Below are 27,599 nucleotides of genomic sequence, written 5' to 3'. Positions count from 1 at the left end.
TAACTATTAATATAGGTAAACAATGGTCAAAGTTTGTAACTTGCGGCCCCTCCCACGAGGACTGTGGGGGATTAATTCGTCCCAAAAGACATAATTATTAGGTTTTTCGACTATACAGAGCAAAATGGCTATCTCAGAATTTTGATCCGGTGACATTGGGAAAAAATGAGCGTGGAAGGGGCCCTAGGTGCCCTCCGATTTTTTTTATTTTCCGTTAGAAGCTCCTCTCACGACATTATAGGACCACTGGGTCGATATGATCACCCCTGGAAAAAAAAAAAAAAAAATAAATAAATAAACACGCATCCGAGATCTGCCTTCAGGCAAAAATTCCATATTTTTGTAGATTAAAACTAGACCCATAACGTCCAAACCGTTGGTGCTGATCTCCGTTTCATGGTCCTTCATCCAGGAAGTGCAATGGGGGGGAGGGGTGTATGCCAACCATCATGTGTTTTCACACACCCTTCCTGCTTATCTTCCCCAGATTTCTCCGGTCACCTATTTAGAGCTGAGTCGACTCTGGCCGAGCTTGCAGAGTATGACTACTGACCCCCGTCCCAAGCCAAATAACTGGTCACAACTGGGATTAAACCTATGCTCCTCGGACAAAGAATTCTCACACCAGCGCCCCAACCACTTAGCCAGGACGGATTCCAGATATATAAGTTTCATCAAGTTTAGTGTTACCCATCAAAAGCTATGAGCCTGGGAAAATTTGTCTGATTTTCGAAGAAAGGAGGAACGACCCCATATAAGTCATAAAATTTTTATGAAAATCACTCCATCAAATTTAGCGTATCAAAAAACCTTACTGTAGAGGTTTCGAACTTATATGTGCAAGAATGTAGAATTTTATGATTTTTGCCAGAAGAAAGATTACGGAAGATCTTTCTGTGATTGGAAAGATCTTTCTAGAACAAAGAAAATCTTTCTAGAAACATGTGTGTGTTTTTTCGTTCTTTTCACCAAGGGTGATTGTATCGATCCAGTGGCCCTAGAACGCAGGGAGAGGGCTCATTCTAACGGAAATGAAATACTCTAATGCTTGTTTTAAGCAAAAAAATTGGAAGGCAACTAGCCCCCTCCCATGCCAATTTTTTTACCAAAATCATCCAATCAAAATTTTGAGATAGCTATTTTGTTTAGCATAGTTGAAAGACCCAATAACTATGTCATTGGAGATAAAATAACCCCCTACAGCCCCCGAAGAAATGTTTTTAATTTATAAGATTTGCTCATTGTTTAAATTTAGTATTTGTTATTGGAAAGTATGCATATATTTTTCGGGTGGAGGGGAGTACAAATTTTCTGCTTGTTGGATTTTGCACGCGAAAAATTTTCCATGGACAGGGAAATTTCCGGGGGTGAACTTTCCAGGGTACATTTTACACTGGGTGAATTTGCCAGAATTCATATACGAAATTTCTTTATATGTCTTGCTTTCTCTTTACCGATTCAATTTTACGCTTGAATATGTTAAGAGTACTTGTCCGGGGTAAATTTTCGCCAGGATTGAATTGTCCAGGAGATACTTCTGTTGGAACGGGGGATTTTTCCTTGGAGTCAGAGCCAGATTTCCTGGCGTCATTTAAAAAATGATCAGAAATGAAATATAAGAAAACAGGATTTTCAGCTGAAAGTAAGGAGCAGCATTAAGCTTTTTCAAAGAGAAATTATTACGTATACTAAGGGGGTTGCCCCCTCCATAACATCTCGCTCTTTACGCTGAAGTTTAAATTATTTCCCAATTCTTTAAAAACGACTCCTGAAATACAAGGGTTGTTTCATTAAAACAATAAGTAACTTTTTTTTAATTGCCGAAAATCTCTAGCGTGAATATTGAGGTGTTGAGGAGGGGGCAAGCCCTCATAAAGGCAATAATTTCTGTTCCTTTTTAAGTTTTCGTGCTGCTCCTTACTTTCAGTTGAAAAAACTTATTTTTTTTATTTAACGAAGCTTAGAAACAAACATTTTTCTATTGGCAATAAAAAAAAGTATGCCTATTAAATTAAAAGTATACAAAAAAAATATTAATTACAAAAATATACAAACCAATGGCTTACTTACATAAACGAAGATATAAAACTTAAAAAAAAACCTTCCGTTCAGGGGGAAATATAGAAATTCCTAGCATTTTGTTCAGGGGAAACATTTCTGATCATAGTAGCTTCATATATCAGCTTATGAGCGCTCTTGCAATGCAAGTAAAATTTGACGGCATATTTTTACCAAAATTGTCCCTTCTCAAGTTGTTTTCCTTGTGTTTCCTATAATTATACGAGCTTTCTTAATTATACGAGCCAATAAATAAATACATATTTAGGATCACTACAAAAAGTAGATTCTTTGATTTAATGTTACCAATAGTTAGGCTCTTATACTTTCTTTATTGACAAGGATCGCTTTTTACTTACCATTCACTACTATGAAGAATTTTATTTTTTGCTTGTTATTCCAACCAAATCATATAGAAAAGTTTTTGTGGAAAACTGGAAAGGGGTCACTCAGTCACAAATTAGAACTTATATTTTCGTTATTATTGTACTTATTATGTACAATATTATTATGTTAGACTCTCAAGAAAGTCTCCGATAGTACAGTGGTAAGTATTCCTGCCTGTCACGTGAGAGACCAGGGTTCGATTCGCTGTCGGAGAGAATTTTTATCTTATAGTAGCAGGGTGGAAACAGCCGTGTCTAGAAAGTTTCGGGGCTGAGGTTCGATCTCGGCTGTTGCAAGAAAGGTATCATTCTGCAAAATATTGTTAATTAAAAGAATGATTCCTTCATAAAATTCTATGGATAAAAAAAGATCAAAATCTGTTGGCAGGCAGCCAACGATGGGCACATTTTCCCCATTGTTTTTCCTACTCTGCTGTCTTTTCTTTGGTTTCCTTATAACTACTTCATAATCCCAAATTTACAGGGGGTCATGCCCAACCCCCTGCTTCCTCCCCCTCTTGCCGGTGCCCATGGATTTTCTATTCCAGTTTCTAAATTTCTCTCTACAGAAATTGTATTTCCTTAAGAATTTTCTTGACTTGCAAAAAAGTGTCAAGGTGTAAACCTGTGAGATTAAAGCACACTTCTTACTACGGAAATTCCAGAAAGTAATGCTTTTTTTCTCTTTACCTATAGTATCTGAAACTGCTCGGAAAATGGAATAAATTTCCATATTTCAATTATAAAAGCTGCAAAGATATATCTTTTACACTTGTTTTTGGTATGAAAAGAATACACTTGCGGATATTTTGTTCTGGAATGAGTGCAAGAACAAGTTTTTCGTTAGGAAGCAATTATGATTTTTTGCTTGACTGTTTTCACGGATATTAAAGAGAACCCTTTTCCTTAATTAAATATTCATTTCTTCTTTATTGGACTAGTTTCACTATTTTTGTTTTTCTTAGGAACAAAGATCTTGCAAAAATCAATCGTTGTTGTTTGTTACAAATCTTGCAAAGGTCTTAAGCGGGAAGGTTCCTAATAATAAAAAGAAATTAAAAAAAAAACAAAAAAATAGAGTAAAATTTTTATTTGTTCTTATTTCCTGTTTATTGATTTCTGTTTTCACTTTCAGCTGTCGCGATATCAGTGAGAGGTGCTCCAAGGCCCAGTTTTTTAGAGCCGATCCGAAATGTTACAGTTGCACTTGGTCGTGAGGCTGTTCTCAATTGTGTAGTAGAGGACTTGGGGCCATTTAAGGTAACATGGTTTTATTTTTAAGAATTTGTCAATGTCCTCCCGACTGACCACTTCCAATACCCAAAATGCAGGTACCTCTTCCCTTCTCTCTCTTTTTTCAATTTATACATTCCACTTGCTTTGGTATGTCTTTTTTTCTCTCTTTTTTTACTATATTCTTTATTAATTGATTTTAGTACATAAGCAAATATATCATTATTTTGCTTTTGTTGTTTTTCGTTTCTTTTCTTTTTTCTACATTCATTTTTTTCCCACATCCTTTATTAATTGATTTTGCTACTTAAGCATATATGTCATGGTTTTGTTTTTTGTTGGTTTTCTTCTATATTAATTGATGTAATGTTTAGTCTCCCACCATCACAGGCCAAAGAGCCTTTGTGGGGCCTAATCCTTGTAATTTTTCTTTATTTTCTCTTAATAAATAGATTGACTGATTGATTGATTGATTATCTTGTATTTTGTCAAATCGCCAAGGCTATTGATATCGCCAAGGGAAGTTTTTGCTAGGGGTTGTTCCACGGGGAAGTTTTCTATGTGGGAGGGAGGTTTTCAGGGGGTGATCTTGTCAGGGAAAATTATACACTTGGGGAATTTGCCAGAAATCCTACACAAAATTCTTCTTAAATGTCTTGCTTTCTATTTTCCGTCTCAATTTTACGCGTGGAATTGTTAAGGGTAATTGTCCGGGGTAAACTTTCACCGGGATTGAATTGTCTATGAGATATTTCTGTGGGTGGGGAATTATTCCATGTGGGTGGGGGCAGATTTCCTGGCATTACTTAAAAACGATAAAAAATTAAATTAAAAAAAAGTTTTTTCAACTTAAAGTAAGGAGCAACACTAAAACTTAAAATGAACAGAAGTTATCACGCATATAAAGGGGGTTGCCCCCTCCTCAACACCCTGCTCTTTACGTTAAAATTTGAATTTCATCAAAATTCTTTAAGAACGATTATTGAAACACAAGGGTTGTTTAACTAGAACAATAGGAAGCTTTTTTAAAATTATTAAAAAACTTAAGCGTAAAGAGCAAGGTGTTGAGACGCTTAAGTTTGAATTTTGTCTTAATTCTTTAAGGACGGCTCCTGAAACACAAGGGTCGTTTAATTAGAGCAACAGGAAGCTTTTTAAAAGTACTAAAAAACTTTAACGTAAAGAACAATGTGTTGAAGAGATGGCAATCCCCTTGATACACGTAATAATTTCTGTTAGTTTTAAGTTTTAAAGTTGCTCGTTACTTTTAGTTGAAGATTTGTGCACCTTAAAATATTAAGAGAAATCAAAAATCTTGTTTTTAATGAAAGGGGTCTTCTCATGCAGTTACAGAGAGCTTGTTAGTAATGGGTGGCAAAAAAAAATACAAAAAGAAAACAATTAGCAAAATATCAGCTAGATACTCTTAGCACCAAACAGCTTAAGAAGGTTTAAATTTCCTTTGAAGCCATACTTGTTTTTGGAAAATTAACAGAATTAGAACTTTGAATTTAAATAGACGAAAAGAATTGTCAAATTTCACTAGTTATTCTTCCTTATTTATTATCACACTGTGAAATTTTGTACTACACCAAAAACTTCTTAATTTTGAAGAAAACAAAAGAAAAACTTAGAAATTGCGATTTCAGGTATGAAATGAACCTAAGATGGTTAAGTAATTTTATTTAGATTTACTTAAAATTTTCAGAAAAAAAATATATAATGCTAGAAAAAAATGTTTTCTAATTCAGCAATATACAATATGTCACCAGTAATTAATGAATACATGTGCAGAAAATGCGCTTCAATTCAGCTTTTGATGGCTATAATGAGAGAAGGGTTATGATGGCTAAGACATACTCTGTGGATGAAGGATGAGAGATTGCCGAAGATCGTCCTTGTCGGGATGATCTGGCCCTTGTAGGGCCAGACCTAAGGGGGTCGCCCCCAAATATAGCGGGATTAAATCGTAAGTAAACATTTAAGGAAAATTAGACCTCTGGATGGTGTAAACAGGAAAGCTTTGAATAGATTGGGATGGAGGAGCAACGTTTGTATCTTTGTTGGTCTCATGCGGCTTGTAACTGCAGTGAGTAGTCCAAAATGGCAGTAGTAATAGTAGTAGATGAATAGGCTTAAGCTGTTAATAAAGCTAAAAATAACAACGTAGTAAACTTTTTAACAGTTGTTAGTCTTTCTGCTTTAAATAGAATTTCTGAAAACTGTTGGTAAATATTTTTCAGAAAGTACATTAAGGAAAAAGTAGTCGAATATGAAAACTCTAGGGAAAACGAAGCCTTACATCTACAAAAGGTGCCAACCAGCTTCTAATTCTTGATCCAGAATCATTGTTTTTGATCCTACTCAGGTACCAGTTCATTCAAGTAATGAATCCTGAGTTATTGTTTTGGAACAATGTCCCGAGTCATTTGCATTCGAGACGCGGCTGGTTTTCGGAAACTATTCATGAGTTTAAAAATTTTTTAATCAGATAAAGCGGAAAATAAAGCACGACCTAACTAATCAATACTTTCTTACCTTAGGCTCAATACAATTAGTGAACAGTAAATATTTGTGATTTAGAAATTTAAACATTCTCATTGTGGATTGACCTGGAGGATGATCATCATTTTTTTTTTCACTGGAAAATAAATCGTATCTGCGGTATAATTATCGTATTTCGTTGATTTTTGAACTAAAATCAACTATGTGAAAGTGATGAAACACTTGAGAGTCATGGCTAATTGGAGTGACGCCAGGACAGATAGTTTGAGTAAGAGGCTAAGCTGGCACTATTTTTTTTTCATAACTCTACAAAATGATTTCATTTCATATGTTGATAGATCATCTATCATTCATCCTAGGAGTAAGGGTAATTCAAATGAGATTTGCCTTACCGGGAGAGTCCGATGAAATTGCAATGGGTTGACTCATGACGGAGAATGTTCAATGAATTTGATTGCAAAGGAGGCTGCTGACCAAACACGATCATATCTATTTATTAGATAAACAAAAACAAGTTTTTTTTACAAATGAAAGTAAAGTTCGATATTTAAGTCACAAACAATTATAAATTACATCATATGAGAGAAGGGCTAACCCCCTCAGTACTTTGTTCTTTACGCGCAAAGTTTAGCCAATGACCTGCAAAAAAAAACTTTAGATCGCAAAAATAATAAATATATGTAGGTCAGACCTTACGAAAAAAATAGTGCAGTTTTTTTTTTTTATAAAACTATCGCTATTGTGTTTCTAATTTGGATAATTATTCACACTTTAAACTGTTCCAGAAAACTCATTTTTGCTGTATTTTTCAAGTCACGTCAATAAGGCTTTGTTGTTCTGGAAAGTTACTAATTCTCTGTGTAAGGATTGAAGCGGTTATTGTGCGGGGTTTAGTTTATTTTTGAGGAAAATTGTTAAACCGAATGGCTCCAATTCTGGTTTCACACTTTGCCTAAAAACTCCGGGGACTGCTCACAGCCCCAAAGCTACATCACATATTATACCATATATATATATATATATATATATATATATATATATATATATATATATATATATATATATATATATATATATATATACATATATATATATATATATATATATATATATATATATATATATATATATATATATATATATATATATATATATATATATATATATATATATCTCTTAACGAGTTTTTTTCTTATTTGATAGGTTGCTTGGGTCCACTTAGACCGTAACATGATAATAGCTATTCATAAAAATGTGCTATCTCGAATAACTAGATATTCAGTGTCTTATGACCATCATAGAAGTTGGCGGCTTCACGTCAAGAATACACAATCCGAAGACGCAGGAAGATACATGTGTCAAGTAAATGCCGAACCAATGATATCACAAGTTGGACACTTAGATGTTGTTGGTAAGTATTAACTATTTGTATATACATGGATATATTATAAAACGTATACACGTCATTTTGTGTATACGTCTCCAGGATACATACGGTATATGTGGAGTTAATGGCAATATCAGAATGTTTTTAATACCTTGGACATGTCACCAGAAGATATGATTGAATCCTGGGACATACACACGAGGAAAGTCGTTGAAGCCATGTCACTCATGGATTCTTAAGACTTCCCTCGTACTTTCTAATGTTATTTATCTAATAAACAAGCATTTCCCCGGTGCTGCTTTCGATATTTGAAATTCAATAAAAATTTCTGTGTGTGTTTGGTTCAACCAGGGACCCAAGCTCCAGCTTGGGTCTAACACTAAACACTCTAATACTCTAAACACTCTAAAATATTTATACACTTGGATGCCCTTTAAATGGGGTCAAATAGAGTGGGACCTCGGTAGGGAGAAATCATGGCTTTAGATCAGCTTATATATCTGGCATGGTTTCATACACGCCCTATAAGTTACTCCCCACCGTCAAGGATCTAAGCTAGGGTAAAAGACGATGAGTACAACACGTTGGCCTCAGACAGATTAAGGGTGCGAAGTAGTTATGTCATTAGTGGGTAAAACAACAAACTTAGCAAACTATTGCATAGACAACTAACAATGGAGAGGAAGTTCTATCTGTGGGAACAGTAGCAATTAGTACGACGGACGTCTTAATTTACTATTTCAATCACTAATATGAATCAAGCAGTTCATGGCAACCAACTGTCGTAAGGTGCGACCCGGCTCAATAGTAACCGGAACTCTAAAAAACAGAATTTTGATCCCAGTACATACATTAGAAGAATTGAATTTTTATGCTGATTTTAAATATATAAGTTCCATCAAATTTAATCTTACCAATAAAAAGTTACGAGCCTGAGAAAATTTGCCTAATTTTTGGAAAAGACGGGGAAGTACCCCTTAAAGTCATGTAATCTAATGAAAATTACACCATCACATTCAGCGTATCAGAGAACCCTACTGTAGAGGTTTCAAGCACCAATCTGCAAAAATGTGGAATTTTTCACTTTTTGCCAGAAGAAAGATAACGGATGCGTGATTATTTGTTTTTTTTTGTTTTTCCTTTTCAGGGGTGATTAAATCAACCCAATGGTCCTAGAATGTTGCGAGAGGGCTCATTGTAACGCAAAATAAAATTTCTGTTGTCCTTTTTAAGTGATCGAAAACATTAGAGGGTAAAGAGGCCCCTTCCCACGCTCGTTTTTTCCCAGTGTCACCGGATCAACATTTTGAGATAGCCATTCTGTTGAGCATATTCCAAACCCAAATAATTATGTCTTTGAGGACGACTTAATCTCCCACATTCCCCGGGGAAAGGGCAGCAAGTTATGAACTTTGCCCATTGTTTACATATAGTATTGGTTATTGACGAAGTATAATGAGGTTTTCAGTTTTTTTCTGGTGGTGGAGGAGGATGTCGGGGATTAAGTGAGAGGATCTTTCCTAGGAGTAATTTATCATGTGGGAATAGAATTTCCATCGAGGGGGCGCTGGATTTTTCCAGCATTATTTAAAACAACAATGAGAAATTAAAGTAGGAAGCAACATTAGAACTTAAAATGAACAAAAATTATTACATGTATGAAGGAAGCACCTTTCAATGCACCTTTTCAATACCCCGCTCTTTACGCTAAAGTATTTTTGGGAGTTTCAAAAGAGCTATTTATTCTAATTAAACGGCCTTTGTGGTTCAGTGGTCATTCTTAAAGAATTGAAGCAAAATTCGAACCTTAGTGTAAGGGGCGAGGTATTGACGATAGGGTGAACCCCATCATATACATAATAAAATATACGAATATAGAAGTTTGTTTCATAAGGTAATTTATAAGTTTCGAATATTTATTACTAATAAAAACGTTAGAAGTAAAATTAAAAGTGAACGGTCTTTTTAAGTAAACAAAAGTTGGAGGGCAACTAGGCCCCCTCCTCTCTTTTTTTCAAAATTTTTTGATCAAAATTTGAGAAAGCAATTTAGCCAAAAAAAAGTAAAATTAATATAAAAATTTTGTTTTAATATTTCATGTACAGTGAGCCAAAATCAAATCTTCATTAGTTCAAAAGCGTTCGAAATTTAAATATAAGAAAAAACAAGTTTTTTCAACTGAAAATAAGGAGCAACATTTAAATTTAAAACAAACAGAAATCATTACGTATATGAGGGGGTTCTTCCTTTCCTCAATACCTCGTTCTTTACGCTAAATTATTTTTAGTAATTTCAAAAGATCTTTTATTCTAATTAAACGATCTTTGTGGTTCAGGGGTCATTCTTACAGAATTGGAACACAATTCGAGCTTTAGTGTAAAGAGCAAGGTATTGACGAAGGGACGACCCCTCCCCCTGCATATAAATAATAAAAATATACGAATATAGAAGTTCATTACGTAAGTTAATTTGTAAGTTACGTATGTTTATTACTAAAAAAAACGCTCGTGTATAAGGTTAAAAGTTCTAGTGGCCTTTTTAAGTAATTAAATAAAAAAAACAAGTTTCTTTAACTGACAGTAAGGAGCGACATTAAAACTTAAAACGAAAAGAAATTAATCTGTATATGAAAGGGGCCGTTCCTTCCTCAACGCCCCGCTCCTAACGCTAAAGTTTGACTCTTTCTCTCAATTCTACTTTTTAAAACAGTAAAAAACTTTATCGTAAAGAGCGGGGCGTTGAGGAGGGAACAGCCCCTTTCATATACGGATTAATTTCTGTTCGTTTTAAATTTTAATGTCGCTCCTCACTTTCAGTTAAAAAAAAATCTTTTTTTTATTTAATTTCTGAACGTTTTTGAATCAATGCACGTTTTGATTTTGACTCTCCACATATGAATAATTAAAACGAAATTTGCATATTAATTTATTTTGTTGGCTAAATGGCTTTCTCATACTTTTGATCGGACGGCTTTGAGAAAAAAAAGCGGTGGAGTAGGCCTAGTTACCCTCCAATTTTTTGGTTATTTAAAAAGGCAACTAGAACTTTTAATTTTTTTACGAACGTTTTTATTAGTAATAAATATACGTAACTTACAAATTAACTTACGTAACGAACTTCTATATTAGTCTGTTTTTATCATGTATTTGAGGGGGTTCACCCCCTCGTCAATACCTTGCTCTTTACATTAGAGCTTAAATTTCGTCCCAATACCTTAAGAATGACCCCTGAATCACAAAGACCATTCAATAAATAGTTGAAATTAATAAAATTACTTTAGCGTAAAGAGCAAAGTATTAGGAGGAGGTGAACCCCTCATATGTGTAATAATTTCTGTTCGTCTTAAGTTTTAATGCTGTGCCTTACTTTCAGTTGAAAAAACTTTTTCATATTTTTTTTTCATTGTTTGAAAAAACAATTAATTCATTGTCCCCCTTCATGGAAATTTTCTTCTACCATAAAAAATTCCTCCACGGAAAATTCCCCCCACTTAACCCCCTCCCCTCAATTCCTTCCCCCCCCCCACAACCAGAAAAATCCCCCTGAAAGCCTCTGAACACTTCCCAATAAGCATTAAAATATGTAAACACAGGTCAAAGTTTGTAACTTGCAGCCCCTCCCACGGGGACTGTTGGGGAGTAAGTCGTCCCCAAAGACATAGTTATTAGGTTTTTTGACTATGCTGCATAAAATGGCTATCTCATAGCTTTGATCCGGTGACTTTGGGAAAAAATGAGCGTGGGAGGGGGCCTAGATGCCCTCCAATTTTTCGGTCACTTAAAAAGGGCACAAGAACTTTTAATTTCGGTTAGAATAAGCCCTCTATGTTTTTGAATATGCTGAATAAAATGGCTATCTCAGAATGTTTATCCGGTGACTTCGAGAGAAAAATGAGCGTGGGAAGGGGCCTAGGTGCCCTCCAATTTTTTTGGTCACTTAAAAAGGGAACTAGAACTTTTAATTTCTGTTAGAATGAGCCCTCTTGCAACATTCTAGGACCACTGGGTCGATAAGATCACCCTGGAAAAAAAAAACAAACAAACACGCATCCGTGATCTGTCTTGTGGCAAAAAATACAAAATTCCACATATTTGTAGATAGAAGCCTGAAACTTCTACTATAGGGTTCTCTGATACGCTAAATCTGATGGTGTGGTTTTCGTTAAGATTCTATGACTTTTAAGGGTTATTTTCCCCTATTTTCTAAAGTAAGGCAAATTTTTCAGGCTCGTAACTTTTGATAGGTAAGTCGGGTAAACTTGATTGGTATATAGGTAAACTTGATGAAACTTAAATATTTAAAATCAGCATTAAATGCAATTCTTTTGATGTCACTATTATTATAAAAAAATTCCGTTTTTTAGAGTTTCGGTTACTATTGAGCCGGGTCGCTCCTTACTACATTTCGTTACCGCAAACAGTTTGACCAAAAAAATTGGAGGGTAAATAGGCCCCCTTCCCCGCCCCTTTACCTCAAAGTCGTCTGATCAAAACTTTGAGAAAGCCATTTAGCCAAAAAAGCTAATATGAAAATTTCGTTTTAATTATTCATGTATGGTAGTCTAAAATCAACACCTGCGTTGATTCAAAAACGTTCAGAAATTAAATAAGAAAAACAAATGTTTTTATCTGAAAGTAATGAGCGACATTAAAACTTATAGCAAACATAAATTATTCCGTACGTGGAAAGGAATGTCCCCTCCTCAACGCCCCACACTTTACACTGAAGTTTGAATCTTTCGCACAACTCTACTTTTTAAAACAATAAAAAACCTTAGCGAAAAAAGCGGGGCGTTGATGAGGGGATAGTCCCTTTCGTATACGAAATACTGTTCGTTTTAATTTTTTATTTCGCTCCTTACTTTCAGTTAAAAAAAACTTGTTTTTTTTTAATTTAATATCTTTATAGATCTAAGCGAATCTTTCAATTATAAAAATAGAAAATTTTCACTTCAAGTTTTCCTACTTTTTTTCACATACTAGACCACTCTAGCTAAACATTAAGCAAAAAGTTCCGGCTCGTAATATTAGATCTAAAATCAGAGTTCAGAGGCTTGGCACAAGAAAAGAAACCCTGAAATTTTTTTTGTCTTTTCGGGCAGAAATAAACTAACATGCGAATATCGATCACGGTTGGATATCACTTTTTGGCACGCTATATTTGTGTTTCGAGCCCCATTACTAATCTAAAAAGGTCGTAAAGCCGGTTTCAGAAGAAGAAAAAATAACAAGAAAACTAAACCAAGAATTATCGAGGCTAAAATGTCTTCTATTTCCAAAATATGTTTTAGTTTTATAATTTAGCTTACATAAATACATTCGCCAACAATTGAAATAACTTATCTGGTAATACAATTGATCCAATAGATTAATTAAACCTTTAAAGTGCAAAAAAATTAACTAAACCTTTAAAGTGCTGAGACAAAAAATAAAATGGTATGTCAATCTTGTGCAAATCGGTAATCTATGTGACAACAAATGAAAAGAGATAACTTCGAAGACCACACTGCCTTTCCATGACGAAAGTAAAACAGTACAAAATAGGGATGATACCTTTTTATTGACAGTGAATAGATATAAAATTATTGAACTGGATATTCCGAACACATATACAGTGTTCATCATCAGCAGTATAACAGTATACCATTATACTGCTGACGATGAACACTGTATATATGTTCGAAATATCCAGTTAAATAATTTTATATCTATTCACTGTCAATAAAAAGGTATCATCCCTATTTTGAACTGTTTTACTTTCGACATGAAAAGAGGTTAGTGATTTTCATTGGCATGTCCTGTATTAAGACACTTCGACACCTTAAACATCGTTATGTGCGCCTCAACGTCGGCTTTCTGTCTCAAAAGCAAAGGATCCATGAGCGAATTCTCCCAGGGGACTACTTATCATTGAAATCTATTCTTGTACTAATTCTTCCCACTAAGTTTCATCCCGATCTCTCCACTCTAAGTGTTTTCCACGATTTCCCATTTCCCCATCCAAATCATCCAATATCACCGTATGTGGTCGGGTTTTAAAATAAGAACTCTGAGACAAGAGGTCTTTCTAAGTATCAAATTTCATTAAGATCCGATAACTTTTTCGTAAGTCAAAAATACCTCATTTTTTCAATTTTTCCTCTCCCTCCTGTCCTCCAGATAGACTGTTATCAAGTCAATTTGTGCAGGTCCCTGACACGCCTACCAATTTTCATCTTCCTAGCATGTCCAGAACACCGAACTCACCAAAGCACTGGAAATCCCCCACACTCTCCCAAAGAGGGTGGACCCGTTCTAATTATGTCAATCACGTAACTAGAACTTTTGCTTATTCTTCCCATCAAGTTCCATCCCGATCTCTCCACTCTAAGCGTTTTCCAAGATTTCCTGTTGCCAAGATTTCTGTTTCATGCCTCCAACCCCCTATGTCCCCGGATCCGATTCAAATTGAAAATGGAGCATCTGAAACTGAAGATCTTTCTATATATCAAGTTTCATTAAGATCCAACCACCCATTCGTAAGATAAAGATACCTCAATTTTCACGTTTTCCAAGGTTTCCGGTTTCCCCCTCCAACTCCTTCTAATGTCACTAGATCTGGTCGGGATTTAAAATAAGAGCTCTGAAGCACAAGATCCTTCTAAATATCAAATTTCATTAAGATCTGATCACCCGTTCGTAAGTTACAAATACCTCATTTTTTCTAAGTTTTCCGAATTACCCCCCCCCCACAACTCCCTCAAAGAGAGTGGATCCGGTCCGGTTATGTCAGTCACGTATCTAGGACTTTGTTATTATTTTTTCCACCAAAGTTTCATCCCGATTCCTCCACTTTAAGCGTTTTCCAAGATTTTAGGTTTCCCCTTCCAACTCCCCCAAGGTAACCGGATCCGGTCTGGATTTAAAATAAGAGCTATGAGACACGATATCCTTCTAAATATCAAATTTCATTAAGATCCGGTCAATCGTTCGTAAGTTAAAAATACCTCATTTTTTCCCAATTTTTCCGAATTAATCTTCCCCCGCTCCCCCCCCCAGATGGTCGAATCAGGGAAATGACTATTCTAATTTACTGTGGTCTGGTCTCTGATACACCTGCCATATTTCATCGTCCTAGCTTATCTGGATGATAGATGCTGCAAGTTACTGGCTTTAGACATCTTAAGGATCATTTTTGTTATCACCACTTCTGTTGAAGATTAAATAAAAAAAACAAGTTTTTTTAACTGAAAGTAAGGAGCGACATTAAAACTTAAAACGAACAGAAATTACTCCGTGTATGAAAGGGGTTATTCCTCCCTCAGCGTCCCACTCTTTCTCTTACTTTACTCTTTTTCTCAATTCTATTTTATTAAACAGTAAATAACTTTAGCGTAAGGAACATCCCCTTTCATACACGGAGTAATTTCTGTTCGTTTTAAGTTTTAATGCCGTAAGTGTAAGATGATTGAATATTCCATGTTTTATGAAAGAATGATGGCTTCAAACATTTTGGCTTCAAGATACTAGCTTCAGACATCCTAAGAATTTACAGCCTTACCTTCCCGCTTCTGAAGATAAGTTTAAGATGATTACAGGCAAAAGCTTAGCTAGCAAAAATTTTTGTGGGAGGGGGTTAAGATTTCAACGACTGACTGATCATTTCTGCCGAATGACTTGGGTAAATTATTTGGCTATTAAAACTACTTCATGTTTTGCTTTTAACGACTGAGACTGATCGTTTTTCATTTATTTTACGTTACATATTTTTACGTTACGTTACAATCCGCCCATTTATTCTAATGAAAAACATTGAATTATTAAAAATTGGCGCTTTGCACCGCTATTTTACCGACTCAAATTTTGTGCCAACTAGCTGAAACAATGGGGGGATATCCCACCTCCCTCCATGCGGGACGGCCCTGATCGTAAGTGCCATACCCCATGAAGAAATTGGGCATTGAGAGGGTTCAGACATTTTGGCTTTATGGTGTAGCCTTAAGACAAACTTAGGACTACAAATTTTTCCACCAGGGTTTCAAATTCACAGAAATTTAAGGGAGGAGGGGCAAATATGTTTTTGAACTCAAAACAGAGCAACTTTGTTCCTTTTCGATTTTCACAATGAAAATATAAAAAAGGTTAGTTAGAATCGAAATCCAATAAAATCATTTTTTAAATCTGGAGGGGGAATCTAGAGATAGCAGCAATACGCCACATCTACCCTTATTATCTCCCCTTGGTACAGCCACCTTTCCTGAAGATAAGTGAATGTTTCAGAACTTATGAAGTCTTGACTGTCTCCGAAGAATTTGTTGTTATTATACAGGCTAGCAGCTTGTAGTGTTGTAAATAATGCAAATTCCAAGACTGGCAGTAGGCTGTAAAACAATTGATATTAACACGGGTCATGTGATAAGGAAATGCAAAGGAATCTGAAATCCTTAAGCTATCTTAACGAATTTTACGATTACCTCATTCACTTTTCTCGGAGGTTATTCTGTCTGGAGAAAATTTCTCTTGCCCTAAGTTTCAATTGCCACTTGCGCAAAATAAATTGGCTCATAAACTTAGCAACTGTCCTCATTCCAGCGAGGGACTGATAAAGGGAGTACACCGAATGTGTCGGCACTTGAAAAGTGACCTAGTGGTAAATCTACTGCATTTAATGCTTCTTCCTTTTTTGCTTCTTATAGAAGAGTTATATCTTTCTAACTCCCATTTAGAAAGTATGGAATCTGTTGGCCCAGAGAGTATAAAATTGAGGCAGAAAGTTAAGTTTTATTTTCTTGCTTAACTTTACACGTTTTATTCTTTTTGGAATGGTGAGCATCAATGAAGGTCATGTTGAAATTTCAAAAAGTTTCAAGTTTCTTGGCTCCGTTGAATTAAGATTTAAGATTTATTCCAACAAAAAGAAATGTGTAACAAACATACATACAATATTAATAGTCAGATATGGTTAAGGTTGCAAAAAGAATCTTATTTTATGCTACTTCATCCTAATTTTTTAGATTTTTTAAAGAAATTATATCTTTTCTCTTTTGAACTGATTTAGAAGAATTTAACAGACCAAATAACTTCAATATTTTGTTGGACCGTTTCTTAGATATAAGGTTAATAGAGCTGTACTACTAAATTCTAATTCGTTTTCAAAAGATCCTATAGTTTTCTCTCCATTTTGTATGAATAGAGTGTCTAAGTAAACTGATATTATGAATATGCTATTATTATTATTATTGCTATTGTTATTATTAACATTACTATTATAATGAAGTCAAGTGTGGAATCTTTCAATTTTGATGCAAGGCTTGTTCTTTTTTTGTTTGGCAGTAATTGAAAGTAACTGAGTAATTTAATTGAATTGAAAGTAATTGATGTATAAACAGAGTTTAATTGTAAGAAGTACCAGAAAAAATTAATTCAACCTGTTAAGAATTTAAAGTTCAGAAAATTAATTTTAGTACCGCCAACAATATCTGACAATGGTAGTTCTCCGTCTCAAGTTACTGCCAGAGAAGGAACCCGGGTGAGTCTTGTATGCCAAGGAGAAGGCCGACCCCTACCAAAAGTAGCATGGAGGAGAGAAGATGGAAAAGCATTAATTCATCAGCGAAGATCTCTTGACACAGGTTTTTATTACTTTGTTTTATTACTTTTATTTCATTTTGCACTTCACCGACAATACCATCCTTACCCGCTATCAAGGCTCTCATGCTGTGGGTTGTCCGACTTTCAGGGTCACTTCTTCTGTGGGATTCTGCGTGGTTTGATTTATTTATTTATTTTTTTGCTTGGTTCCGTCTTGCATTGGTTCATTGGTTAGGGCAGATTTTGGAGAGGTTGAGCTGTTAGGAGTAGTATTTTGTGATTTTTGAAGTATTCATGCTGAGCGTTACATGATTTCAGTTTGAAGGGAATTTCTATCAAACAGTTCGTGGTAACGAACTGTAAGTAAGGATCGTTGCTACCTAATACTAACTGAAACTCTATGAAACAGAGTTTTTATGACAATAGCTGCCTCAAAACAATGAAATATTGATGTTTATTCAAAATTTATAAAATTCATCATGTTTATTGTCACATCAAACAGATCAAACACATCAAAAGTAACGAACCTGAGAAAATTTGCCCGGTTATTTAAACAGGAGGGAAACACCTCCAAAACATCAGGTGATCTTATTGAAAATCACAGAGACAGATTTAACATATCAGAGAACCTTTCTGTAGAGGTGGTTTCAATCTCCTATATACAAGAGTGATAACGGGGGGCGTGTTTATTTGTTTGTTTTTCCCAGGGGTAATCGTATCGAACCACTACTGCCCTTTCCAAGTGACCAAAAATATTGAAGGGCAACTAGCCCCCTCCTACGCCACTTTTCCCCCCAAAGTCACCCGATCATAATTTTGATCTTGCCATTTTGTTCAGCATTGTCGAAAGATCTTGTAACTACGTCCTTGAGGATAGCTTGACCCCCCACAGTCCCCAAGGAAGGGATATGAGCTTTGAACTTTGCCTATTGTTTACATATCGTATTGACATACATTCCTTGCGTCAGATTTCATAGTGTGCCCAAGGTAATTTTTGACTATCATTTGTCTTAATTCAGCACAGAATTTTCTGAAGTATTTTCCCAAAAATCTGCTCGGCCCTATTTCTTGTTTTGCTGTTGGCATTTAGAAAAATAATTCCACTATAATTTGTTGTGAATACTATTCTGTTATATCTATATTTGTACTTATATCTACATTTATCTGTATTTATATACAGATCTGTATTTATATCTATATTTATATCTACTATTTGTATTATATTGTATTCAATCCAAGTTTTTTCATTTTATTTAGTCAATTCTGTATTTTTATTACCTTAATTAAATTAAATTGCCGCTTGGAGCAATCTAAGGATTTAATCAAGTATTTGTCAAGTTTTCCTTTTCATTGGTTATCAGCATGCCCTTGAAAGCTTATCTTCTGGTTTAACCGTGATTAACTTTTGAATGCTTTTGCGTGGAATTCTGCGTGGTTTGATTTTTTTATTTTATTTTTATTTTTGCTTGGTTTCATTTTGTATTGGTTCATTAGTTGGGTCGGATTTTGCAGAGGTTGAGCTACTATAAGTAGTATTTTATGATTTTTGAATTTTTCATGCTGAGTACTACATCATTCCAGTTTGAAGGGAATTTCTATCAAACACTTCGTGGTAATGAACTGTAAATATGGAGCGACGCTATTTAAAAGTAACTGAAACTCAGTGAAGCAGAAATTAGATAACAATAGCTACCTCAAAACAATCGAATTTTCATGTTTATTTAAAATAAATAAAATTGATCATATTTATTTTCACCCATCAAAAATAAAGAGCCTGAGAAAATTTGCCCAATTTTCGAAAAAGGAGGAAAACCGTCCTAGACATCAAGTGATCTTAACGAAAATCACACGGTTAAATTTAACATATCAGAGAACCTTTTTATAGAAGTGTTTTCAAGCTTCTATTTCAGAAATGTAAAATTTTGCATTTTTTTTCCAGAAGAATAATCACGGGGACGTTATTATTTGTTTATTGCTTTTTCCCAGAGGTGATCGTATCAAACCAGCGATCCTCATTTGATCTGAAATCGAAAGTTCTAGTTCCCTTTTTAAGTGACAAAAAATATTGACAGGCGACTTGGCCCCTCCCACGCCCCTTTTTCCCCAAAGTTACCGGATCAAGATTTTGAGTTTGGCCATTTTGTTCAAAATAGTCGGAAGATCTTATAATTATGTCCTTGAAGATGACTTCACCCCCAACAGTCCCTGAGGAAGGGCTATAAGCTTTGAACGTTGCCCATTGTTTGCATATCGCATTGGTTATTGGGAAATATACATATATGTTTGTGGGTGGCGTTTCTCTGGTTGGGAATTATATGAAAAGATCTTTTCGTTAAGAAAAATTCGTGGGTGAAGAAAATTTTCCATGGAGCGGGAGTCGGATTTCCCAGCATTATTTAAAAAACGATCAAAGAATAAATAATTTGTTTCAATGGAAAGTAAGGAGAAATATTCAAACTTAAAACAAACAGAAATTATTACGTATATGAGGATGTTGTCCCCCCCCCCAATACCACGCTCTTTACGCAAAAGTTTTGCTTAGGACTTATAAAAAAGCTTATTATTCTAATAGTTATTCTTCAATAATTGGAACAAAAAGTAAAACATTGGTGTAAAGAGTAAGGTATTGAGGAGGGGGCTACACCCTCAATAAGTAATAATCTCTCTTCGTTTAAGTTTTTATATTGTTCATTACTTTTGGTTGAAAAAACCTGTTGTTTTATTTTGTCTAAAGAGATACAAGAATTTACAGCTGAATTTAACCCGAGACTTTTTTCTTCTTCGTCTTAAAGCTGCCTTAACCTCTCCTAAACCAAACAGGCCCCAGAGAAACACAATCTTTTACCCACAATTTTACACAAATCTTACGTAAAAATTCAGAAATGCCAAAGCCTCTTTCTTTTTACTGGTTGACATTTTAGGCATTCAAGTGGAATTAAACTTTCGTTCATTTTACTGGCTTATAGTTAAAAATTTCACGCCAAAAAAATATTAAGGTTTTTAGAAGGTGGGTTTATTTTATCTACATAAATTTTACTTCCTCAATAAATATTAAAATGGGCTTACGAAAAATTGTCGTGGTTTAACCCAATGAAATACTATGTTCCTGAATCTTGTTTCTGGAATAAAAAGAGTGCATTTGGGGATACTTTGTTCTGGAAAGTGCCCATGAATAAGTTTTTCGTAAGAGCGAAATTATGATTTTTGCCTGACTCTTTTTACAGATATTAAAAGACTACTTTTCCTTATTCAAAAATTTGTTTATTTATTTATCTGACTAGAATAAAAATAATTAAAAAGTAAAATATGGAAACGAAGCTTTTCGTCGATTTGTTTCACTTCATAGATGACTGTTTTGGAAGACAGATGTGTGAAAATGTAAGTGAAATCTGAAAAAAAATACACTAAATCCAAGCAATATTGACATTTATCTAACTAAATCCAAGGGGGGATTTAATATTCAGCATCACGCTCTTCGTTTCCTTGAACAACTATAAAACATTCTAATAATTGAAAATTTTTGAGAAAACCAACAAGACAATAGATTAATACGGCCAAGTGAGTCAGCAGAGGATTTTGCCTCCTCCTTTCCCTCCCCACGTGAAACATTGTGTTTTTTAACTTCTAATTGGTTCTTAGGTTTTCCTTCTGATTTGACTATTTTTGGTTTTTATTAAACTGTGCCTCACTCTAAATTAAAAGACTGCTACAATTTTCCTCAGGATTTCCAGTACTTTTTAATTTAGTTTGTCGGATTTTGTAACGGTAGTGGCTTTTACACTTAGGAAAAGCGTTGAAAAAAGAGTTGAAATTGTATTGCCCTTAAATTACTATTAATAAAAAACAAGTTTTTTCAACTGAAAGTAAGGAGCGACATTAAAACTTAAAACGAACAGAAATTAATCTGTATATGAAAGGGGCTGTTCCCTCCTCAACGCCTCGCTCTTTACGCTAAAGTTTGACCCTTTCTCACAACTCTACTTATCATAACAATAAAAAAAACTTTAGCGTAAAGAGCGGGGCGTTGAGGAGGGAACAGTCCCGTTCATATACAGAGTAATTTTTGATCATTTTAAGTTTTAATATCGCTTCTTACTTTCAGTTGAAAAAACTTATTTTTTTATTTAATTTCTGACCGTTTTTGAATTAATGCATGTTTTGATTTTTGCTCTCCGCACATAAAAAATAAAAATAAAATTTGAACATTAATTTTGTTTTGGCTTAATGGCTTTTTCATAGTTTTGATAGGACATTTTAAGAGATAAGGGGTGGGGGAGGAGGTCTAGCTGCCCTTAAATATTTTGGTTTCTTAAAAAGGCAGCTAGAACTTAGTTTTTTATGAACGTTTTTGTTAGTAATAAATATACGCAACTTACGAAATAACTTGCATAACGAGCTTCTGTATTCGTATATTTTTATTACGTATATGAGAGAGTTCGCCCCCTCGTCAATACCTTGCTCACACTAAAGCTTAAATTTTATCGCAAGACCCCTGAATCAAAAGGGTTGTAGAATAAATAGTTGAAATTACAAAAAAATGCTTTAGCATAAAGATCGAGGTATTTAGGAGGAGAGGAATCTCCTCATATTTGTAATAATTTCTGTTCGTTTTAATTTTAAAGTTGCTCCTTACATCCAGTTGAAAAAACTTTTTCATATTTAGTTTTCATTGTTTTTTCTTAAAGAATGCTAGAAAATCCTGCACTCCCTTCATGAAGATTCTCTTCCACCAAATTCTCCATGGAAAGATCATCCCGCTTAACCCCCGCCCCTCGAATCCCTCCCCCCAAAAAGAAAAAAGTCATCCTAAAAACGTCTGTACACTTCCTAATAACCATTACTATATGTAAACGATGGTCAAAGTTTGTAACTTGCAGCCCCTCCCCCGGTGACTGTGAGGGAGTAAGTCAACCCCAAAGACATAGCTATTAGGTATTTCGACTAGGTTGAACAAAATAGATATCTCAAAATTTTTATCCGGTGACTTTGGGAAAAAATGAGCGTGGGAGGGAGCCTAGGTACCCTTCTATTTTTGGTCACTTAAAAAGGGCACCAGAACTTTCAATTTCCGTTAAAATGAGGCCTTTCTCAAAATTCTAGAAGCACTGGTTTGATACCGATCACCCGTAGGAAATAAAAAAATGAATAAATAAAATAAACACGCACCCGTGATCGGTCTTGTGGCAAAACATACGAAATTCCACATTTTTGTAGATAGGAGCTTGAAACTTCTACAATATGGTTCACTGATACACTGAATGTGATGGTGTTATTTTCGGTAAGATAATATGATGTTTAGGGGGTTTCCCCCAATTTTCCAAAATAAGGCAAATTTTCTCAGGCTCGTAACTTTTGATAGGTACGACTATGTTTAATGAAACTTGTATATTTAAAATTAGCATAAGAATCCGATTCTTGTGATGTATCTATTATTATCGAAACTCTGTTTTTTAGAGTTTTGGTTATTATTAAGTTACTGTATGGTCACTATCAAACAGTTCGTTATCACGAACTGTTTAATTAAGTTTTCTAGACAGGAGAATTCTTTATGCATGATTCTAAAACTTCCATTTTCTTCGATGGACTCTTATGCATTACCAGTATCTCTTGCTTGTGAACTTTAATTTTGGACTATAATATTACTTATAGTCCAAAATATTCGCTTCGCACCTCATTGTTGTTTTCCTTTTTATTAATTCTTTTTTAGGACCTAACTTTGAATTCAGTGTAAATTACTTGTGAATAGCTTTAGTGAATTCAATATTATTTTATCAAAAGAAAACAAAATGTTTCTGTTTGCTCAAATGGATATCCAGTACTCTACCTTCTATTCTCAATGTTATATACCAGCACCTCTAATTCATGTGAAAATACGTTTAGCCTCTCTTTGGAATCGTTTATAGAGTTCTTTTATTGCCTGGAAAGAGTTTTGGTGAAGAGGCTACCGCATATGTAAAAGCTTTCAAAGAAATTGGACAAGTAGTTTTAACGTACTGATCTGGACAATTTAATGGAGCTTGAGAATACGAGTGGTGTTGTAGAACTTTTTTTTGCTTTAAGGTCTCTGTGTTTGCAGAAGTAAAGGGGAAAAGAGATACTGCTGTCCTATACTTTTGCGTTATGCTTTAATTATGGGGTTATACTTGCCCCCTCCTTTCCCTCCCCACTTGAAATATTCTGTTTTTTAAACTCTAATTGGTTCTTAGGTTTTCCATCTAGTTTTTGGGAATATTTCGTTCTGGAAAGTGCCCAAGAATAAGTTTCTTGTAAGAGTATAACCCATCTATACAGAAGATAATATAGAAGATAAAGTAATAAGCAATATCAAAACTTAAAACGAACAAAGATTATTACTTATTGAGGGTGAAGCCCCCTCTTCAATACCTTACTCTTTATACCAAAGTTTTACTTTTTGTTCCAATTATTGAAGAATAACTATAAAAGGGTTGTATTTTTTTTACTTTAAGATCTCTGTGTTTACAGAAGCAAAGGGAAAAAGAGATACTGCTGTCCTATACTTTTGCGTTATGCTTTAATTATGGGGTTATACTTGCCCCCTCCTTTCCCTCCCCACGTGAAATATTCGGTTTTTTAAACTCTAATTGGTTCTTAGGTTTTCCATCTAGTTTTTGGGAATATTTCGTTCTGGAAAGTGCCCAAGAATAAGTTTCTTGTAAGAGTATAACCCATCTATACAGAAGATAATATAGAAGATAAAGTAATAAGCAATATCAAAACTTAAAACGAACAAAGATTATTACTTATTGAGGGTGAAGCTATTGAATATCTTCAATACCTTACTCTTTATACCAAAGTTTTACTTTTTGTTCCAATTATTGAAGAATAACTATAAAAGGGTTGTATTTTTTTATTTTATTTTAAGATCTCTGTGTTTACAGAAGCAAAGGGAAAAAGAGATACTGCTGTCCTATACTTTTGTGGTATGTTTTAATTATTTGGGTTATATTTTAAACACAATTTTGGAACCAAACACAGCAGCCTTATCACTAGAGAGAAAGACAGCACTGTCTTTTACTAACTGAGTTAACTGATGCTCTGGTTTAACTAATACTGAACGAAGAACCTAAGCTAGACCTCTGGTGTCATGGTTACATGGAGTGTCACAGCAACTGTAACCGTGGGTCACAGTTGCAGAGCTATATCTCATTGATAATAAATGTGTATGGTGCTGTATAGCATTTGCAGATAATTTGTGATCACTATTAGATAAGTGATCACTATTGAAGATAAGTTGTGATCAGATAAGTTGTGGGTTATTAGTTCTAAGGTCAATGTTTAATCAAGGAGCTTCTGAAATAAGTTATGTGTGTACAGAGGATTCTCAAACTCTGTATCTACATTGTTTTTGTTTTGTTTTTTTGTAATGTTTGCTTTAGTTAAGGAACATGCGTAAAATCGTTAATAGTGTAAGCTTTTATTTCCTAGTGTTCGGGTCGTGTTTGGATATAGAAGAATACACTTCTTCTTATATAATAAATGTCAATATCGAGATTTTTTAGAAAATAGAAAAGAATTTAGTATCTGTTTTGAAATCTGAATTTTTGGTAATATTTCACAAACATTTATGAGAGATTTGGAAATTTTCTTAGGAATTCGATGGAAAATATGATTTCTAAATAGTTAAGCTTCGAAGATAGATCTTTTAACTTAGACAAAAGGTAGAGAATCAAAAGAATAAAATTTAAAAGTAGAAAAAAGCAAAGAATGGAAATTTGTATTTTATTTTTTTACCAGAGGAAAAATCATGGAAGCGTGTTTATTTTTTTCCATGGCTGATCGCATCAATCCAATGGTCCTAAAGGATTGGAGCGGGTTTTTTCAAACGGCAACCAAAACTTCTAGTACCCTTTTAAATTGACAAAAAATACTAGAGGGACAGTAGCCCCTCTCAAACACTCCTTTCCCCATAAGACATCTAATAAAAATTTTGAGATACTCAGTTGATTCCACATAGTTGAAAGGTCCGGTAACTTTGCCTTTGAAGATGATATACCCCCCTCCCTTGCGGAAGGAGCTGTATTTCTTGTAAATTACCCATTGTTCACATGTACTATTTATTATTTTTAAATATACTGTTTTTTGGAGGCTTAATTTTCTGGTGGGAGAATTTTCCGTGGTTCAAAAGTTTTCGAAGGGAGTTATCTATGGGGAAAAAAGGAGCAATGTAAAAAAAGAACAAAACTTATTCCGTTTGTGAGGGGGCTTCCCCTTCCTCAATTCTTTCTCTTTATGCTAAAATTAAATTTTTTGAAACAATTCATTAAGAAGGACTGCTCAAACAAAAGTGCTGTTGGGTTTGAATGAGAAATATTTTTCAAGAACTTTTCATACTTTAGCGTAAAGAGCGAGGATCGAGAAGGTGCAGCCCCCTCCCCCCACATATGAAATATTTTCTCTCTGTTTTAAGTTTTACTACTTACTTTCATTTGAAAAAAAACTGTTTTTTACATAATTAAAATTGGAGCTGTATTTTTATTGTAACTATTTATATTAACAAAGATTTGCCCTACCTTATAAATTGGTTTTTTTTTCAGTCACTGAAATAAATGCTTATTCAAATTATTAGTAAGTTTACATCTGTTTGGAATCTGCTAGACAGGAAAACTACGTCTCTTAGGTACTATTATAAGTGTAAATCAAACAAGGAGTCTTTCACTTTCAAAAATAATGTACACCAGACTGCATGTGCCGTTCGCCATGGAAGTGTGTCAGTTGTAGAACAAGCTGCAATGTGCATGACGCTAAGAGGCTTGGTATAGTGGATTTACACCATTCTTAACACAAACGTAACGCTTTAAGATGTTCACCTGGTGATAGAGACTGGGTGACCCCCCGCAACTAAACCAAGTAGCACCGATATTCTAGGAAATAATGATTACAAATTTTTTTTTCCAGAAACTTTCCAGGGTGAGGAGCTCATATTGCCGAAAGTAAGTCGAACAGATACGGGAGCATATTTTTGCATAGCAAGTAATGGTGTACCACCCATCGTAAGCAAAAGAGTACTTCTTGACGTTGAATGTGAGTTCTTTTACCGCTTTCAAGTTTGCTACCAAAAGAGGGGAAAGCTGACAAGAGAGGAAACTTAGGGCCCTAAAATAGATTTAGTAGACATTTCAAACTATTTGTATCACTGATAACACGTTTCCCCCCTGAAAAATCTCCCCCCATCGGAAAAGGGATGCTCAATTTTGCGTGTGATAGAATTTTCTATGGGGGGATATTTTGCGGGAGTATTTTTCCCAGGGGCGGGGGAGGGGGTTCAAAGGCATTGTACATGGGATACTTTCCGCGGGGTGAGGTATTTTCTATGAGGAGATTTCTTGGGGGATGTTTTCGGGGGGGGGGGGGGAATGTCGGCTCCAAGTTGGATCAAGCATGAATTTTTCTGGAACCGCACAGATTTTCTTTGCTTTGAACATTTATTATATTAATTATAAAACGGGTTGGGTCTTGCTAGTACACATACCTGCGCGAGTTTACAGGTATCTATAAACGTATTTTCCGTCTCTAATAAGCAGGATTTATTCTTTTGTCTTCAAGCCAAATTTAAGCAAAAATGAAAACAAGTAAAAATGTAAAATAATATTTTTACATAAATTTGAATAATTTGGATTAAGACTTTTTTGGAAACGCTAGATGACAAAGTTTTTTTTTTTTTTAATTTCTCAAAGACGATCTTATGTTTCCAGGAAACTGTTTCCCAACTTTTTAGATACCTTTGCACTTTGTTTGTGAAGTTAAATAATTTATGGATCTTTTTAAAGTATTATAGTTCTTGTAAAACCTAATTGCGAAGGCAAAGGCCTTTTCCCAAAAAGGAAGCATTTAGTTGATCAAGAAAACAGGCCCAAATTCGTGTTCTTAATTTAACAGAGTTTTGTTTCAGACTCGTTTGTGTAATTGGTTTCTCTTCTTCTTATATTGACAACGATCCAGTTTTCGGACTTCTAATAAACAAATGGAATCACTAATATTAAGTTACCACTGGATTGACTTAGCTTATTCCTGGGACAATCTTTTATGTGCTCGTTATATATCCAGCAGACACGATGTGGATTTAAAAAAAAAGTATTTGGAAAACCATCGGTCTCCATAACGCTATTCTTATTTCTCTCAGAGTAGAAGAGACCCGACATTAAATTTTCAAATTTGACAGACCGGGAACCCTAAAGTTGAACATGGCTTATTTCGTTTGTTGAGTGCCATTTTCTATCTAAAATACAGATACTTGAATTACTTGTAATTAGTAACGCAGGCAAAAAGGGCATATGTCCACTTTTCCTAATTTTACAGGAGAGCAAAATGAAAGTAAAAATGCACAATGAAAAATCTTTATCACAAATTACAGTTTAAGAAACTTGGAACTTTAAAGACCGGCTCCTAGTTAACGTTTCGATTGGAATTCGCTGGAAATACCGAAATTGCTGAATTGTTTGT

General features: G+C 34.5%; 1 protein-coding gene across 4 annotated transcripts in view; it reads left to right on the top strand.

Moving 5' to 3' along the window:
* Window positions 1-27,599, top strand: part of LOC136031451 (lachesin-like) — an 86,736-nt gene that overhangs the window by 43,895 nt on the left and 15,242 nt on the right. For all 4 annotated transcript variants that reach the window (XM_065711052.1, XM_065711051.1, XM_065711050.1 and 1 more), the window contains 4 exons: window positions 3,580-3,704; window positions 7,386-7,593; window positions 17,012-17,179; window positions 26,055-26,180. In XM_065711052.1, coding sequence (XP_065567124.1) covers window positions 3,580-3,704; window positions 7,386-7,593; window positions 17,012-17,179; window positions 26,055-26,180 — 627 coding nt within the window. The remainder of the gene's footprint in view (window positions 1-3,579; window positions 3,705-7,385; window positions 7,594-17,011; window positions 17,180-26,054; window positions 26,181-27,599) is intronic.

The sequence above is a fragment of the Artemia franciscana genome, chromosome 9 (assembly GCF_032884065.1).
Source record: "Artemia franciscana chromosome 9, ASM3288406v1, whole genome shotgun sequence".
Classification (NCBI taxonomy): domain Eukaryota; kingdom Metazoa; phylum Arthropoda; class Branchiopoda; order Anostraca; family Artemiidae; genus Artemia; species Artemia franciscana.
This window is presented reverse-complemented; position numbering and strand designations above follow the sequence as displayed.